Consider the following 16,805-nt stretch of genomic DNA (forward strand, 5'->3'; position numbering starts at 1 on the left):
GAGTCTGTTGTTTCCTTGGCACCAATGCAAATGCGGAGAAGCTCCTAAAACAGGCTTTAGCCGAAACATCCCACCAGATCCATACATATTATATCATTTTAACAAATAAATAACTATCCCTTTGAAGTAAATATAAACCTTATACATTTCAAACAAGTTTATGTTTCATATTTAAATTTTTTAAAATAAGCTATCCATAAAAATAAAATTGGTGAAAAAGCATGTTATTGAGGATTTTTTTTTCGAAATGCATAACGACGAATTGGGTTGTGGTCCCACAGTCATTGTCGCGGACTCATAGATCAAAGGGCCGAGGGGTCCCACAGATTAGAAATATTTGTGTAAATAAAAAAAAGAATAACTGATTGAAAATGTATATTGTAAACATTACATTCAAGAGAATTCATAAATGAAATTGTACAAATATACATACATCATACCAATTCCATCACTTAAAATCTGAAAAAAAAGTGAGTTCACTCGTATCTTGGTGTTTTAATAGTTGGACTTCATAGACAAGTAAGGTGATTTCAAAACAATTATAATAAGATTAACAAATTACAATACGGATGGAGAATACCTTAAATAAGGGAATATGGAAGTTTAGGCATTTACAGGGCTTATGACCTGTCGTTGGCAGCTCTTTTACTTCACTAAAATCAACAAATGGAAGAATTTAGGAAATATGGATGTTCAAACAAAATCAAAATGGTAAATGTTACACAATGTGTAAGGTTGCCGCTTAAACCAGCCAATGATAGGTCATAAGCCCTGTAAATGCCTGGACTTTAAGAAATTAAAACCTCTTTCTCCTTCATACAAAGCGTTTAGACGGTACTATACAGAATGAGCTTTGAAAGACAAATTACATTAGACGAAAATGAGTATATTTACTTTAAGTAAAGGAACATATTAAAATCTGCCATTTTAGTCGATTGTTCAACGTGGCATAAAAGTTTGGACGTTTAGGTTTACAATAATTTATACCTAAACGTCCAAACTTTATTTTAGTTTTAGACATTTCGTTTCAAATTTTGTTTTGATACCGTCGTTCTAAGTGGCAAATATGAACTTGTTTTAGTTCTATATTATCTCTGACTCTTACACTGACAACGGTTGCTGCATATAGCGCAGTGTAACAATCTGAACGGAGTGCCCGAAGGTTACACATCTCTGTCGCACGTGGTGAATCCTAAGGCCCCTTTCCCGATTCATCTCCATACCCTATTCTGCCCCTGGATTCCCCTATATAAATAAATGTTTTAATAATTATACAGAAATGGTGGGCAACTTCTAAACCAATTATTTAATAAAATCACACATCATTTAGTTTTACTTGTACATAAAACTCTTTATAACAGACGTTTCAACGTATAAATGCATTGTCACATACCTATTCAGTTTGAAAATATGGCTAATGAAAATGGACTTAAGTTTTTCTTTTAAAAATGCGTATAAACCAAAACCTACCAACCAAATAATGTTCTCACCAAGGATCTCACCTGTATGAATAATAATTTTACTTACTTGCTCAATTCATGTCCGCTCCCAAGGTGGAGCCACAAAGTCTCTCCAGGCCTCTCTGTCTGCGGTCAACTCCGTGTGTTCTCCCAAGTCAGGTCCGCGTCGCATAGTTCAGACTCAGACGTAAACTACCGACGAACTGCCAATCGTAGACGTCCTGGACCGCAAGAATCTGATACCTTCGGGAGGCATCCGTAATATTTATATGGGTACCTGCTAATTAAAAAAATGCAATAAATATGGATGTTGCAATATAAGCAGAGTAGTGAATGTTAGACAGCTATATACATGGATCACATATAATGGCAAATACAATTCCTCATAATACGTACAGCTACAATAAAATTGTTGATTAATATGATTTTAGCTTTGAGCTTAGGGATCCGGTTCCGATTCCCAGTAAGACCTTAATAATAAGTTAAGTCTTTGCCAGCTTGGGCATTAAAACTATTAATAAATTAATGTCTGGTGTTTTTATTTACATCACATTACTTGCTGTTCTATATATAATTGAATAATACTTACACCTGGGATAGGATTAACAATCAGTCCCCGATGCACTATTTGGCGCGGAGAAGGTAATAATGCTGATTTTATATTAAAATATTTTTAAAATAATAATTTTTAAATAGGCACCAAATTGTGTGTCTATGTGTAAAATATAAAATCATCTATGCATATTTGATCTATGGAGAATTCAGAATATAAAAAACTCAAGATGGTGGTTTGACAAGTGGTCTACATGATTATGCCGATAGGATTTAGAAGAATCTTGAATAATTTATACGTTTTCCCACATATTTTTTATATTTAGACATGGGTCGTTCTCGATCTCGGAGTAAGTCGCCAAGACGGCATCATAAGAGTAGCAAACATTCTCGAAAAAGAAGTAAATCTAAAGACCGATCTGAAAGGAGTTCTACATCGAGAAGTAAAACTTCAAAACACGCAGAAAAGTCAAGAGATCGCAGTTCTAAATCCAGGTAAAATAACTAAACGTATAATTATTGACTAATTGTTTTATCACGGTAAATAAGTTTCATGCTTGATTTGTTCAGGAAACGGTCCCACTCAGTGTCATCTACTAGCAGCAGCAATGGTTCAGTGGACGGTTCAAGGTCCCATAGGAAAAAATCTTCTCGAGGCCGAAGTAAAATGGATGAAGTTGATAGACTCGCTGAAATGGAAAGGCAACGACGTATCCGCGAGGCTGAACAAAAGGTGACTACTGCATTATTGTTTACTGATACTAGGTCTTGGTACGGTTGAGCGCCTTGAGGTTATGCAGAACATTAAAGGCCGTTTACACGTGGACAATACAATATTGTTTGGTCCCAGAAATCCACCGTTGTCCATGTGTAAACAACAATTTGTAGGACAAAAAATTGTTCTGAGACATCGCCACCAAGATAAATGGGTAGACTATCTACGCAAAACAATGATTACCCCCACCACCGCCGTGGCTGCCAGCGGCCGCATTGTCCTCGTGTGAACATGCATGGATAGGACCTTGTGACAATAGCAATTTGCTTGACGTGAACATGTCGCTCCCTCATATTTTTCTGCGGAAAATGGAGGCTGTAATTTTTTTTTTGTGAACTCACTCAGAATAAACGCCGTCATGAATTCATTTTCGCAGCTCTCACTTTGAGCTGCAGCTGAATTTTCATATTGTCCCGGTGTTCTGTCTCGCACAGTCAATGCTGTTCACGGAGCTAGGACAAGACAATATTGTCCTATCTCTAGTATTATCTACACGTAAACGGCCCTTTAGTCTGTATGTTCGCCAAGCCATTTAAGTGTCAGGATACTGCTCAGAACCAACCTGCTGATGGCTTCAACTGTTAAGAGAGGTAAAAAACTCACCCATCTTTTGCGTCGCCAAAAGGCAGTTTACAATTCAAATACTTTTTGTAATTTATAATTTTGTTACCAAAAAAAAAATTGTAACCTAGAAAACACTCAAAATTTTTCTGAACCAACATGAAATTGAGTATAACAATAATAAAATGAGATATAAAATAACATTCTTAAAAAACAAAAAGTGATCACTTCACAGCGAGTGGGACTCTAAAAAAATGTAACAGTAATTTAAAACTCGTACTGTGTTTTTTCATTGTTGTAAAAAATGCATCCCTACATTTTTAGGTCATAGAAGAAGAAGCTGCAAAGAGAATCGAGCTCCTAGTTAAGAAGCGAGTGGACGAAGAGTTAGAAAAAAGAAAGGACGAAATTGAACAAGAAGTAGCTAAGAGAGTAGAAGAAGCCAAAAGACAAATGGAGAAAGAAATGATGGCAGAAATGGAGCGCCAAAGAGAAAGACAACGGCTAGAGGAAAAAACGAGAGAGGTAATACTGTTTCCACGTAGTTTCCTCACTACGCTGCGCAATCACTCGCTGTCATTGTGCAGTGTAGAACAATAGACTGCTGTTAAAACGGAACTTTTGCTATTGCAATATCTTGAGTACCTCTTTCTGTGTAATTCCTAAGTTTATTTCCGGTTCCTTTAACAGCAGTCAATTCACATTTCGGATTCTGCATTTTTATTTATCTTGTTATGTATTTATATTAAACAACCTACTGATGGAGATGTTTTCAAACCTTTTAATAATAGATATTTAAAAATATACCTACCAATCTGTTAAAGGTCCTGTCGGCATGTATTGTGAGTGTGAGTTGATAAAAAAACTTTAAAATCATACATTTTATTTGCTTTTAAAATCAATCCAATTTAAATATTTTTCTTGGTGTAAAAAATGATAAACTTTTTAATGTATATGGACCGAAGTATTTGTGTTAAATGGATATTAATAATTATAATAGACACCTATGAAAAATGTTACCTACTTTAAAATACATATCACATTCTGGAAAAATTTGAACATTTCCGAATGAGGTAAACTGTCGAAGGAGAGTTGAGATTACTGACTCGGGCCAGTTAGATCTTAGTGGCTAGGTCAGGTTTCAAGAGAAGAGAAGGTTTCTACATGTCCCGAGAATTAGCTGATCTTCGCCGGGGAGATGTGGACTATCTGCCATAAGGTATTACTAAACATATTCTTACATAATGATTTTTTCATCTCAGTTGTCAGCAGTTGTGTGAAGACACAAGTTGTCCGTGATACGCCGCCCCACGGCGGCTCACCGAGCGGTGAGTCAAGCAATGACGGAAATTATTATTTTATCAATTCCCAATTTCGATAACTCAGTTGACTCGCATAAACATTCATTAAAAGTACCTATGTGAAGATATTCTCTATGAAAAAAAATAATTTCCACTTTGATTTAAAGAATATTCAGGATGTCATTTTCACATTGCAAATTTTTTATGTTCTCTGGGATATTATATTTTTTTTCTTCTATTTCTTCATGAAAATAAAATGAACCATAACATCATTTCTAGTACTATTTTTGAAATTCATTTATATATTAGCGTAAATTACAATTTTTTTTAATGATTTTTTTGATGATTAATGCCTGAGTAAATATGAATTCTTATAATTAATAGAGTGGCCCTCTATGCAATATTCGCATATTATTTCCTGCCGAAATTTTAGAGACTACCGTAACATTACTATTTTCTTACCATAGCAATCATTACTTTTACAAATCAAATACAAATATTTTTACTGAATTACTTTTGGCAATGGAAAAACTTTTTTGGTTAGTAATTTTATTTTATTTGTCAAGTTTATATAGTGATTCTAAATTATTGTAATTACTACAGGAAGAAGAAAATCGCAAAAGAGAAGCTCTGGAAGCGATCATGGCTGAAAATAATCGTAAAATTGAAGAAGCTCAGAAAAAACTGGTAATTCTTTTACTTTGTTTTATTTTATTTTTAAATCTTCTGTATTGTCTTAGAAAGGTGCAGGTGGGTAATAAAAATTCAAATGTATCTACATACTTTATATTGTTATTTATTTGTACAACATATAATATTATATGTCCGCCTCGTGGTGTTGTGGTCAGCATACCCTGCAAAGGTCTCAGGTTCGATTCCCAACATGGTCGACAGGAAATATTAAACACTATAATATTTCTACTTTAACACTAAAATATTTCATAGACCCTGGATGGTAGACTAATCATCTGACCTTCATGTAACAAAAATGATTAAGATACACTGCGATTAATATACCGTAATGCAGTGCACTAGGCACCATTGGGTGCGGAAAGGGAATGATGATGATTGATTAGTAGTTATTATGTATTAGTAGAGACCGGAAAACAGCGGTGTTATTTTTTACCAAAAGCGGTGTTATTTTTGAAAACTGGCAGTGTTATTTTTTAGAACCAATTTGAGTACACGGGTTGATAATAAAAGTCAAAGGTGTTGTTTTTTTGCATTAAAAATATTTATTTTACAATAATACAACATTAAGAACACTGAATATAAACTACATATTATAAACTGACTGGTAATATATTTTTTTAAAACTGAATACAAAAAAATTAGCAAATATTACATAAAACGCGAAATATATATGTGCAATGCACGTGCAAAAGATGGTCACCCAAAACCACCTTCAACGTCTCAACACATTTAGTCATGGAACATGCTGAATCTATCACTACACTCTTCACATTTTAAACTCAATATTGTAGTCTTTCAGGGCATCTATTATAGCCCTGACACAATTTGTAGCGTTGGCTGACTCTAAAAATTTTACCCCTGCCACAGTTTTACCTCTTCAGGACTTCTTAATTCTAAATAATATGGCGAACACACAACGGCCTGAAGAATCAGTAGTTTCGTCGCAAAACAAATCAATTTTTTTGTTTTGTAAAACTTCTTTCACTTTGCAAACTCTGTCGGCATCTACAATTCTGAGATATTTTTGCCTAATTAAGGCAAAAATATCCATAATTAATGGTTGGATAATTTATATAGTGCCATTTAGTGAAAATCACCTCAAGGGCGCTGAAATGTTTTTGTGCACAGCAAATCTCCAGCACCTGAAAAAAAAAACAATTGTTAACTGAGAAAGGAAAACTGTATTTTAACCATTTTTGAGTCTACTTTCAAATATTTTCATTCGGCGTTAATCTTGAAATTATAATAGTGTTTGTTAAAGTTGTGGCTTTGGAATTTGTTTTGATCAGTTAAGTTTACGAAACAAATTCACTGCGTACTATAAAAATTACAGGTAAAATGTTGAATGTCTTATTTTTACCACATTATAAATATGTGTCAAAATAGTTAGGTTATCAAAATCGGTAAAATAACATAAATGTTTTGCTCAGAATAAAGTAAATAGTTAATAAATCAAATACCTTGCATATATTTGTCAATCCAGGCTCTGACATGCGGATCATCGAGTTTTTCCGAAGGTATGTTGGCTTTTATAAAGGTTTCAGTCTTGTCTTTAGCCAATTCCGTAACAGCGTCCTGTCTTCTGGTTACATCTTTTATTTATAAGATTGCTTTGAAGTGCAAGCTGAATTCTTCTTGTCATTTTTCCTATGTTTCACACCATGAATATGTTTTTCACAGGAATCTTTTCATTCCCAAGATATCGTCATATTCAGCAGAATCGGCACATAACAACACAAATATGACAGTTATGAAAACAAATATGGCCTTCAATTAGAATAAAGCCAAGATTCCATAGAATGACACAGAGAAACGAGTGTGAAGTTGGCAACTAAAAATATTCTTCGAAATATTTTATAGCTGTTCAAAGCTTGCTAAGCTTGTTATTTTACAAAAAACACCGAATTTCGCATCATTTAAAAAATAAACCAAATTTCGCGTTATTCGCGTAAAAATGCCGAATTATGCGTTATTTTTCGTTTTATCGCGATCGCGAAATTTTCTGGTCTCTATGTATTAGTCAATTCGGGAATATATGTTTAAATTTAAAAATATTACTTTATCTATTCATGGTATGTGATAATTAAACAGAATTACATATTAACTGCTCAAATTCCAAACTGATAAGATGCAAAATGTACCAAAACTACCGAGAATTTTGCCTGCCTTTTGATTTTTGACTGATTTTTTTAGCCATTTTTGGAATTGTTGTTTTTATGTGAAAACAGAACATAATTTCTGAAGGTTTGCAATTCATAGTTGGCCTCTAAATAAACTGTATATTTACGTGCTATTAACTCTGCAATAACATCTTTATAAGATTATAGCACAACATTCTTAGAGTGATAACTAAATTTTCATACTTTGTCTTAAAAAACTAATAAAACAAAGACTGCATCACAAAACTGCGATTTTTTTCAATAAAAACCATTGTAGGATATACAGGCTATCATAAAAGTAGGTAAACAGTGGTATTTATACAAATACTGGATAAAATGGGCAAAAAAACCTTCAGCCTATTGCATTCATTTTCAAACTAATCGACGCACCCGTGCAATTTTTTTGTAACAATCGTAATTTTGTTATCTACCATTTCTAAAATCTTTCAAAATTTGCTATAAACTGGCATAAACAGTACTGTGATGGCAAAAGGTTATATCTGTCACAGACACTATTTTACAGGAGAGCAAAAAGAATGTTTCAAAATCGGTTGGGCAGGGTATTATAAAAGATAATTCCATGTATCTTATATCTTTATCCTTATACTATTATAGCTTTATCCTTTTGCCACATCAAAGGATATACTATTTGGGTAATTTTTTTAAACGAACTTGAAAAATGACAAAAACAGCATCTATAACCATTTGCCATCGCAGTACCGAATTGTTCAATACCCTTTTTACTAAAAAAGCCCATGTTGATTTTCCACAAAAACTACTCTCGTTTATTTGAATAAAACTACCGAAACACTGACAGTGGTGGTGATTTAATTACTTGAATCTATCCTTAAATACAACCAATAATGAAAAAAATACTTACACTTTTCGTTATGTTTCTGAAAAAAAAAACACTTATTTCACAAAATCGAAAAGGACTAAATGTTAAAATCGCAATCTGTTGAATGGGATTTTGGCAATGTTATGACGCCAATGACGTTGTTTTATCACTGGTATTAATTAGTTTATTCAAAAAGTAGTATAAAAAAATTGTTAAGTTACTGGAGTGCGATAATCCTGCTCCAACGCTTAAGAGCATGCAAGAATCTTAGGCCCTAAAGTCCATAATAACAAGGAAAATAAGGCGAATTCTGCTTGAAGATAAAGAAGCGCAGATTTTAGCTTCGGCAGTTAATGGGTACCGAAATTGCCAGCTGATAAGCTCTATAGCTCTACGCTCCGGCATTCGAGCCGTTAATGCAAGATGCATTTAGTAAAGACAAATTATATTAACAATAATGTTTTTTTGCTGTTCTATTATCTTTTCATTCCGCTGTATTTTTGGAATTAAAGTTTTTCAAAATTATGTGTTCGTACATTTTTTAATTGAGTTTAATTAATGTCGTTTTTTACAGGCGGAAGAACGACTTGCCATGATCGAAGAGCAGCGAAAAATGGATGAAGAAAGGCAAAAACTTAAGAAAGAACAAGAAAAGCGAGTGAAAGAGGAACAAAAGAAAATCCTTGGTAAAAATAATTCCAGACCCAAATTGTCATTTTCTTTAAAACCAATTTCATGAGTTTTTCTTGTGTCTCAAGTATGTTAAATTACTTAGTTGATAAGGTGCAGATACAGCACACTTTTTGCACTGACATCACTTCATATTTGATAGTTTGTATGTTTCAATATTTCTTAAACTGTTTTCCTTTCTTTCTGGTTAAACATTTATATTTCGCTATGTAACCTCCAATAATCTTTGTTAGAATAAGTCTCGTTCAAAAAACTTCTTATTTAGATAGTAACTTTACTTTAGATTAAATATACAACGTCGATATTAAAAATAACCTTTGTTTTATTTCAATGTACTTTTTTAATAAAAGATTTTATTGCATACTATCTAATTTATTTTTATTAAAAGGTAAACACTCCCTTTGAAAGGGGACATTTCTTTTTGGGTATATTTTTATTACTTTTCTGTCTTGAAAATATATAAACAGTGCTCTTGTTTGGTTTTTCAATTTTATTTATTGTTTTTAAATTGCACGAAATATTTCTTTTCGATGTTTGAGTCAGTAATGGCTTGCATTTTTCAGTTAACCTAATTGGTTTGTCTGTGAAATTTGTATTTATATATTTTTTTAGTATGTCAGAAGATTTGGATTGTGTTTTAAATATTTTTTCTTTATCTATTAAAAGTTGAAATGAAGAAGACGTTGATTTACGAAGTGTGGTAAAACTGTCATTAGAGCTCGCCTGATGTATTATGCTACTGTTGGAATGTTTAAAATGATCTATTTCTCCATCTGAGAAGCCATCTTTTGTATCTTCTTGATTATCAGTTATTTTTGAGTCATTACCATTTAAAACACCTTGTGTAAAAGTACTAATGCTGGAACAAACTATTTTTGATTGGATATTGTTGTTAGATGGCAATTCGTGTTCTTTATTCTTAGAATCCTCTGTATATTGAAATACTAGTGTTTCTTCGTCACTTTGTATTTTAATCAGTTCGTGTTTAAGGAAATCTTCCTCACTTTGCAATCTAATGAGTTCATGTTTCCAAGGTAAATTCTTCCTGAGTGTTTCATCCTCACAAGACTCTTTGTATGGAGGATTGTGGTCATTTTTGTAAGTTATCTTGTCGTTCTTGTCCTCTCCACTAATAACAAGGGATGACACATCAGTGCTGAAGATGGGTGGTGTCATTTTTTGGCGATATATGCATTCAAAATCTCCCGTTGAAGCTTGTGGATCTTTTCTATGGTCAACAACAACTAGAAGAATGCACAACTATCAGATACTCCATTTTATCCACAAAGAAGTTTATCAAGATTGATAGATATTTCAAAAGATGCAGAACCTTTTCATGTAGAGATTTGAAAGTCTAGGCATTTACAGAGCTTGTGACTAAAAATGATAGCTTAAAATGACTAATAACAGCCCTGTATTTACCCAAAGTAAAAAAAAAGTAAAATAATCCGACTCAGCCGGGCTATAATAATTATTATTTTGCAGCTTATATTGTGCAGGTTGATTTTTTACAAAAGAGATTGATAAATATTTTCACAAAAAATGAAGAATAAAAAAAAAGTAACTGAATAGTAAAATCTAAATAAAATAATAATTTAATAAATTGGAGTTCTAGCATAACTTAAGGTGGACAAAAATATGCATAGAGTAAGCTAGAATCATCATTGATACCTTTAATGATGTCTTCCATAACTTGCGGACATATTTGAGCTGTGACTTTTGTAGTGGCCGACATGTCGGGGCATGAATTGATTTCGATTAACCAAGGCTTATGATTCCTATCCAATATGAAATCACAACCGTACATCTCAAATTGGTTTATCCTATTGATCATCCCATCCTGACAATTCAGCATTGTTCCGATTATATTCATTTTCATACCTGGGTAAATTTTCTTATTCCAAACATAACTACACCCCTCCTCCTTTAGATAATTTTTATACTGTTCGAGGGTCCACATGTTATTTTCGGGTAATTTGGAATTTCTCATTCTGTTATTTTTATATTTATGTTGAATAGCATTATTTGTTAGATGAATAGATTCGTGAAAATTCCCCAAAGAATAATTTTGGGAACTGAATCTTAAATAAGCATTTTTATACATCCATATAATAAGTGGATGTGTGCTTGTTATTATGTAGTATTGTCTTATGTCAAATTTGGTTCCATATATAAGCAAAGGATTTTCTGAAATAAATACAATTCTTGTCAGTCTATCCATATCCATACTAATATTATAAATGTGAAAGTGTGTTTGTCTGTGTTTCCTTCACGTCGCAATGAAGCAACCGATTAATAATATGCAAAGGATTTTCTGAAATAAATACAATTTTTGTCTACTACTACCATTACGCCATTTCACCGTAGGAGTAGGCATAGAGAATGGAGTGGTACACACGTCTATCCTGGCATACATTCCTAGCTTCTTCCACATTCATACATCTTGTCATACATGCCCTTCGGTTCTGTCTACTTTTGACATGACCAGACTTAAGATTTTGGTTTATCTGATCGTGCCACGTCTTCTTTTAGTGTTAATATTAAGCCAGACGAGCGGAGTTTTCCTGCAGTCTGTCAACAATTTCTTGAAGATCACCAATAGACTTTTCAAGAAGAATTGCATTATCTGCGTACTCAAAGTCGCACAACTTTAGGGGAATTCACTTCTTCACCTCGGTCAGGTGGTATTGATTTACATAATATAAAATCCATCAATATGATGAATAAGGACAGTGCAAGGACGCAGCCTTGCCTCACTTCAGTGAAATAGGTTGAAGAGCTGCCAAGTCTCACGTGACAGTTTCTGTCTATGTGTAGCGCTTACAAAACAGCAATAATCTTGGCATAAATTCCATATGCATCAAGAATTTTCCAGAGAGCGGTGGATGTGGACTATCAAATGCTTTCTTGCAGTCGATGAAACAACACATAAATGGACGAGTTCATTTTATTACTCTGTTTGAGAATACATGTTATTTTATGGATATGGTCTGCACAAGATTTAACCGGAATAAAACCAGTTTGGTTTACTCCAAGAATCTGCCGTACAGGAGTTCTTATTCTGCCCAAGATCCTCCAAAGGCTCCCCTTTCTTGTGAAGTGCAATGATTGTACTATTTATCCAATCCCTCGGACAACGTTCTTCACCCCAGACTTTATATAGTAAGGCGTGGAGAGGCTAAATAATTGCATCCAAGCTGCCGTTTAAAAGATCGGGATCAATTCCATCTTCACCCGGCGCTTTCCCATTGTTCAAAGATTTTATTGCCTTAATGATTCCATCGATGGTCAAGAATATTGGCTGCTTTGAGGATATTGATTTGAGCAGCTTCTGCCGGGATATCGAAAAGGTCCCAGGGAAGTGGATGATTAAGGACCCCGCAGAAATGATTATTCTTCAAATTCAACTGCCCTACTTGGGCTGCGAACGGGGCCCGGGGATGGTGTTGTATTACCACATATTTGGCGTGTGATTTTAAGTCCTTTTTTGGAGTAATTTCTGCAAGATGCCTCTTCTGCTGCATTTGAAAATCCAGGAAGCGTTGTTTGTCCGTGCGAGCAGATTTCTTGACAATTTTATCTTGATATCAGTAGTTGTTACTGAGAACAACAATTCAATCGGGGGCTGTTTCTCTCTCTCTCACCTGTTTTAGTTTTGCTTGCTTTTCAACCTCATTCCAAGTATCATTTTACATCCACCGCGGACGCACGCTCCCTTTTACTTCTAAAATTGTCTTTGCGGATGTTTTTTTGCCCAAATATTGAAATTTTTAGATCATTTTCCGAAAGTTGTAAATAACTAGTGCTGGAAAAATGAGAATTGAGTTGTAGCAGAGTGGGATTTGAACCTCGGTCCTTTGATCCCTGATTCCAAACACTAACACTGGACTTAAATTCGGTTCAAAGATAAAAAAATTTGTTCATATTATATTGATTTTATCAATGAATATCACATGCAGTTTATATCACATTTTAATTTGCAAATCTATATTAATAAGAGATATATTTTTTTTTAAAATCTTTTACTCTTCACACTTCTTAGGCATCTCATCATACAAACAGATTCATTCGTCGGTGATACTGCAGTACTGCGTAACCTGTTATGAAAAATAAATGTTTTACTGAAATAAATTTACCACGGGAACTAAGAAACATTCGTTTTAAATTATTGCTTTTTTCACTTCTAAATAATGATATTTTTTTCTGATACTCTAGCGGTATTTTTGGTTGATTAAAATCGTAAATAACATATGACCCGAGCGCTTTTTGGGTTCCTCTGCCAAAAAATTATATTGCAGTACCATCAATGATCCAATGAATAATCATAATACATTTTTTTTTAAGTTTACAAGTTATGAGATTTTGTTTTCTTTGTATCACACATGATTTAATTTATACCAATGTTTTATCGATTTATTTATTTTGAACATTTCAAAAAAATTATGTCATATTGCTGTAGTTTTATGTTATGTGCTGAATAAACATTTTACAATTAGTTTATACCAATTCGCCGATGTGTTATACCGATATCAATATTTTTTACACGGACAAAAAGTTATATGAAGTAGTAGTACATAATACATATTGCTACTTACCAATATATTTTTGTACAACATATCTTTGAATTCTGGGTTTTTTACTTATGGCCAATATAGTTTTAAAGTCATCGGTTACTTTTATACCCCTCCCTCTGGACCAAGATCCTGGTTTTATAATCCAAACATTATTGTGTCCTTCACAATCAATTTCAGGTCTATATCTTCTCATAAACTTGATTATTTCCTTAGAGCAAATAATGTAAAAATTAATAACATTACGGTGCTCCAATTTAAACTTTTGCTTTTTATACAACAGTTTATTATAACTTTCAATAAAAGAGTCCCACTCTGTCTCTTTAGGCTCTCTCATAATTTTATCAATATCTTTGTGCTGTTTTTGTTGAATAAATGCTTGACATCTTTTGAGTGCAAAAAATATGACTGAAAACACTATTTTACCATTTTCTGACATAATATTATTTTCTTCATTTCTGTTCTGTATAAACCACTTCAGTAAATTTGTGCAAGATGTTATTCTGTAATCCATGTGAAAATCTTCAAATTCATCGCTATCATATAAATTGTACGATCTTGGGGAGTTTACGTCTGATATACCATTGATGTGAAACCAGTGCTGATTCTTAAGAGCAGAGCATAATCCTGCTTTCGTCGTGAAATATTTGTCGTCCATTTTGATTCGGTTAATTAATGGACACTTGTTTAGCTTACAATATTGCAGAGGCTTTTCACTAGTTTTGACCAACCATACAAAATCAGAATAATTTCTTTGTATTAAATTATGGACTAGTAATGTTTTAATTTTTGATTCGGTTTCTTCATTTCTTTCAGAAAATGGTAATTGTCTTTTCAGATTGTCGAATGCTCTAAATGTTAATTTTTCCACCCAGCCTCTTTGCTTTAATGCACTCCTTATTGTTCGACATTTGCCAAAAAGAGTAAAAATTTTCTTCTGTCGGATTGCATTTTCCACTAGTTCTTTCAAATGTTCATATTTTAATTGGTTGTATGTTATTCTATCGCCTAGAAGTCGAACAGTGAGCTCACTTTTCTTCTTGTTTTCACGTTGTTTCCATAACACTGACATTGGTAAAATAGAAAAGATTCTTTGTCTATTTCCAAGAATTGATTTATTTTTTGTAGTTGCTGTTGAATACACTTTAGACTGTAATTTTATATGGCTTATTTTTCCCATATAATGCAATTTGTTTTGACTTAATATCTGAAATTTTTTTTTAATCAGTAAAGAAATTCAGAAATATCACTTTAAAACATCGGATTGCAGTTTTAATAATGATAAATTTAACATAAAATTATTAACTTTCTAGAGTTTTTCACTTCATGCTATGGAATTATATATTTAATTCTTCCAGATTCATTACATGAAACAATAGTTAATACGAGATTAAATAATAATGTAAACAAATACCTGTAAGTTTGTTCTTATCTTTGTGAATTTTCTTTGTTTATCAGCTGAACAAATAGAAGACAAAGGACTGCTTGAGGAAATATCATTACATTTCTTAGTTACTATATCTGATTTCGTCTTCTTCTTTGTAAAATTACAAATCATCCTTTCATACATTGTGGAACTTGAATATTTAAACTTTCAAAATATTTCTGATATGATTAGTTTTTCATAACCTTTCCATTATTGTAGAAAGCAAAGTGATACTGTTGAGTTTTTGCATTTTCCAACTGTGAGATTTTTCTAAATTATTTTTGGATGCTTTGTACCATTTCAGAGTATTATGTATAAATTAATTTAGGTTCCATAACATTGCAACTGAATTTGACTTCTTTATCATTAAAATGTTTTAACAAATAATTCACATGAAACTAAATTAAGCTACATGTTTTGACAAATATATTGTACTTACTGTCAATAAGATCATTTTAATGGTATCATTATATGTATGTCTGTTTAAATAATAAAGTATTTTACATTATGTTTTAAAATCACAACAAATTTTCTCCAACCTATGTGCCAAATCGTGCCAAATTCGCCAAATTGTCTAATCTGTTAGCTTGATATATAATAGAAGAATAATTTCTAAATTTAAAAAATTCTTTCAAAATTTGAAATTAAGTACTTGAAAGTATTTTAAACATTTTTTTTGTTTTAAAAATCTAAAATAGCTTTAATGTTTCATAAAAAAAAACTTATATCAAACTTATTTAAAAAAAAAACTAATATAAATTTTAAAATACTTACAAATGTGGTAACTTTGTCCAGACGAGTCAACTTATAGTATTCAAAAGACTGTAGTAGTTTTTCAGCAATTAGCATATTATGTGAATGAAATAATATCTTTAATGGATTGTCTCGGATCTTGTAAATTAATGGGAAATCTTTAACGAAGGTTTAAAAAAAGCAATACCAGTTTTAAACCTTATTTTAATTGTAGTTATTTAAGTATAAAGTGTATCAATCCTTGGTTTATTTTTACTTTTATTTCCAGTAACCATTCTAGAAGGTGTATACTTCGACGAAAACCTAATGGTCAATAATATAAAAAAATTGACACTTTGTTTTTTTTTATCCATAAACTCTTTAAATTAAGAAATATTATCAGTAATTATTTTTCAACAAGATACTATGAATCGGGTAACCTTATAAAAGAACATTATTAATAAAGGAATACTAGCAGCCAATAAAGTATGTTCATTGAATTAAACATTTAATTTATCTGATTGTAATAAAACAAATATACAACGATCAATCATAACCATTTTACTAGGAACTCCAATTATGTAAAGGATCCGATTCTTCAGAAAAGGGTCAAAACTTCTTGGGCACAAAGGCATCACTATTACATTAGAGAACAAATAATATACTACCTTATCCGTATAACAAGGAAATGTGGTGGTGTTGTCAAGCTAAAGAGTGCTGGCCTGAGTTCTTCATGCCATCGGTCGGAAGGAGTCAGAGGAACTAAGGACTATTGAAGGATGACAAAAATTGCGTCAAAAAACTATATCTGTCTAAGCGCTAGTTATATGTGTTGCTAAAAAAATCATCGAGTTTAAAGATATAAAAATATTAAAAAACACTTGCCTGTCTTACTATAGGACCCTAGTACTGGCAATGATACAATAAAATATATATTTTTTGAAGATGGAAAGGCTATTTGCTTTAAGCGACATCGCAGTTTTAATAACGACAGAACTAATTACATTAAACGACACAGGACTTGTAAAATATTTTCAATAAATAGGT

The 16,805-nt window shown here is 32.3% G+C and overlaps 2 protein-coding genes across 2 annotated transcripts; one reads left to right on the forward strand and one right to left on the reverse strand.

Annotated features, from left to right (window-relative positions):
- The first annotated feature begins 2,217 nt into the window (after positions 1-2,217).
- Arglu1 (Arginine and glutamate rich 1) lies at positions 2,218-9,340 on the forward strand. The gene is made up of 5 exons (XM_088242440.1): positions 2,218-2,507; positions 2,583-2,745; positions 3,673-3,873; positions 5,253-5,336; positions 8,914-9,340. Exons 1-5 carry the CDS (start codon positions 2,341-2,343, stop codon positions 9,076-9,078), a joined length of 780 nt encoding a protein of 259 aa, XP_088098566.1. The 5' UTR covers positions 2,218-2,340; the 3' UTR covers positions 9,079-9,340.
- Positions 9,341-9,358: 18 nt separating this feature from the next.
- On the reverse strand, positions 9,359-15,458 carry LOC148284239 (tubulin glycylase 3B-like). The gene is made up of 4 exons (XM_088242439.1): positions 15,015-15,458; positions 13,625-14,807; positions 10,701-11,216; positions 9,359-10,273 (listed from the first exon to the last, which is right to left on the reverse strand). The coding sequence occupies exons 1-4, from the start codon at positions 15,168-15,170 to the stop codon at positions 9,411-9,413; spliced, it is 2,718 nt and encodes a 905-aa protein (XP_088098565.1). The 5' UTR covers positions 15,171-15,458; the 3' UTR covers positions 9,359-9,410.
- Between the last annotated feature and the right edge of the window lie 1,347 nt (positions 15,459-16,805).

The sequence above is a fragment of the Micrasema longulum genome, unplaced genomic scaffold (assembly GCF_059751315.1).
Source record: "Micrasema longulum isolate JH-2025_06_02 unplaced genomic scaffold, ASM5975131v1 h1tg000138l, whole genome shotgun sequence".
NCBI classification, from domain to species: domain Eukaryota; kingdom Metazoa; phylum Arthropoda; class Insecta; order Trichoptera; family Brachycentridae; genus Micrasema; species Micrasema longulum.

Bases quoted from the DNA above. Each gene is read 5' to 3' on its own strand.
- LOC148284239 (XM_088242439.1), bottom strand. From the start codon at position 15,170: ATGTATGAAAGGATGATTTGTAATTTTACAAAGAAGAAGACGAAATCA. The intron at 11,217-13,624 runs GTAAGTAGCAAT...TATTTATTTCAG, and splicing joins TGTTGTACAAAAATATATTG to AAAATCCTTTGCTTATATAT. The intron at 10,274-10,700 runs GTATCAATGATG...GCATTCTTCTAG, and splicing joins TATGGAAGACATCATTAAAG to TTGTTGTTGACCATAGAAAA.
- Arglu1 (XM_088242440.1), top strand. From the start codon at position 2,341: ATGGGTCGTTCTCGATCTCGGAGTAAGTCGCCAAGACGGCATCATAAG. The intron at 3,874-5,252 runs GTAATACTGTTT...TAATTACTACAG, and splicing joins TAGAGGAAAAAACGAGAGAG to GAAGAAGAAAATCGCAAAAG. The intron at 5,337-8,913 runs GTAATTCTTTTA...CGTTTTTTACAG, and splicing joins AAGAAGCTCAGAAAAAACTG to GCGGAAGAACGACTTGCCAT.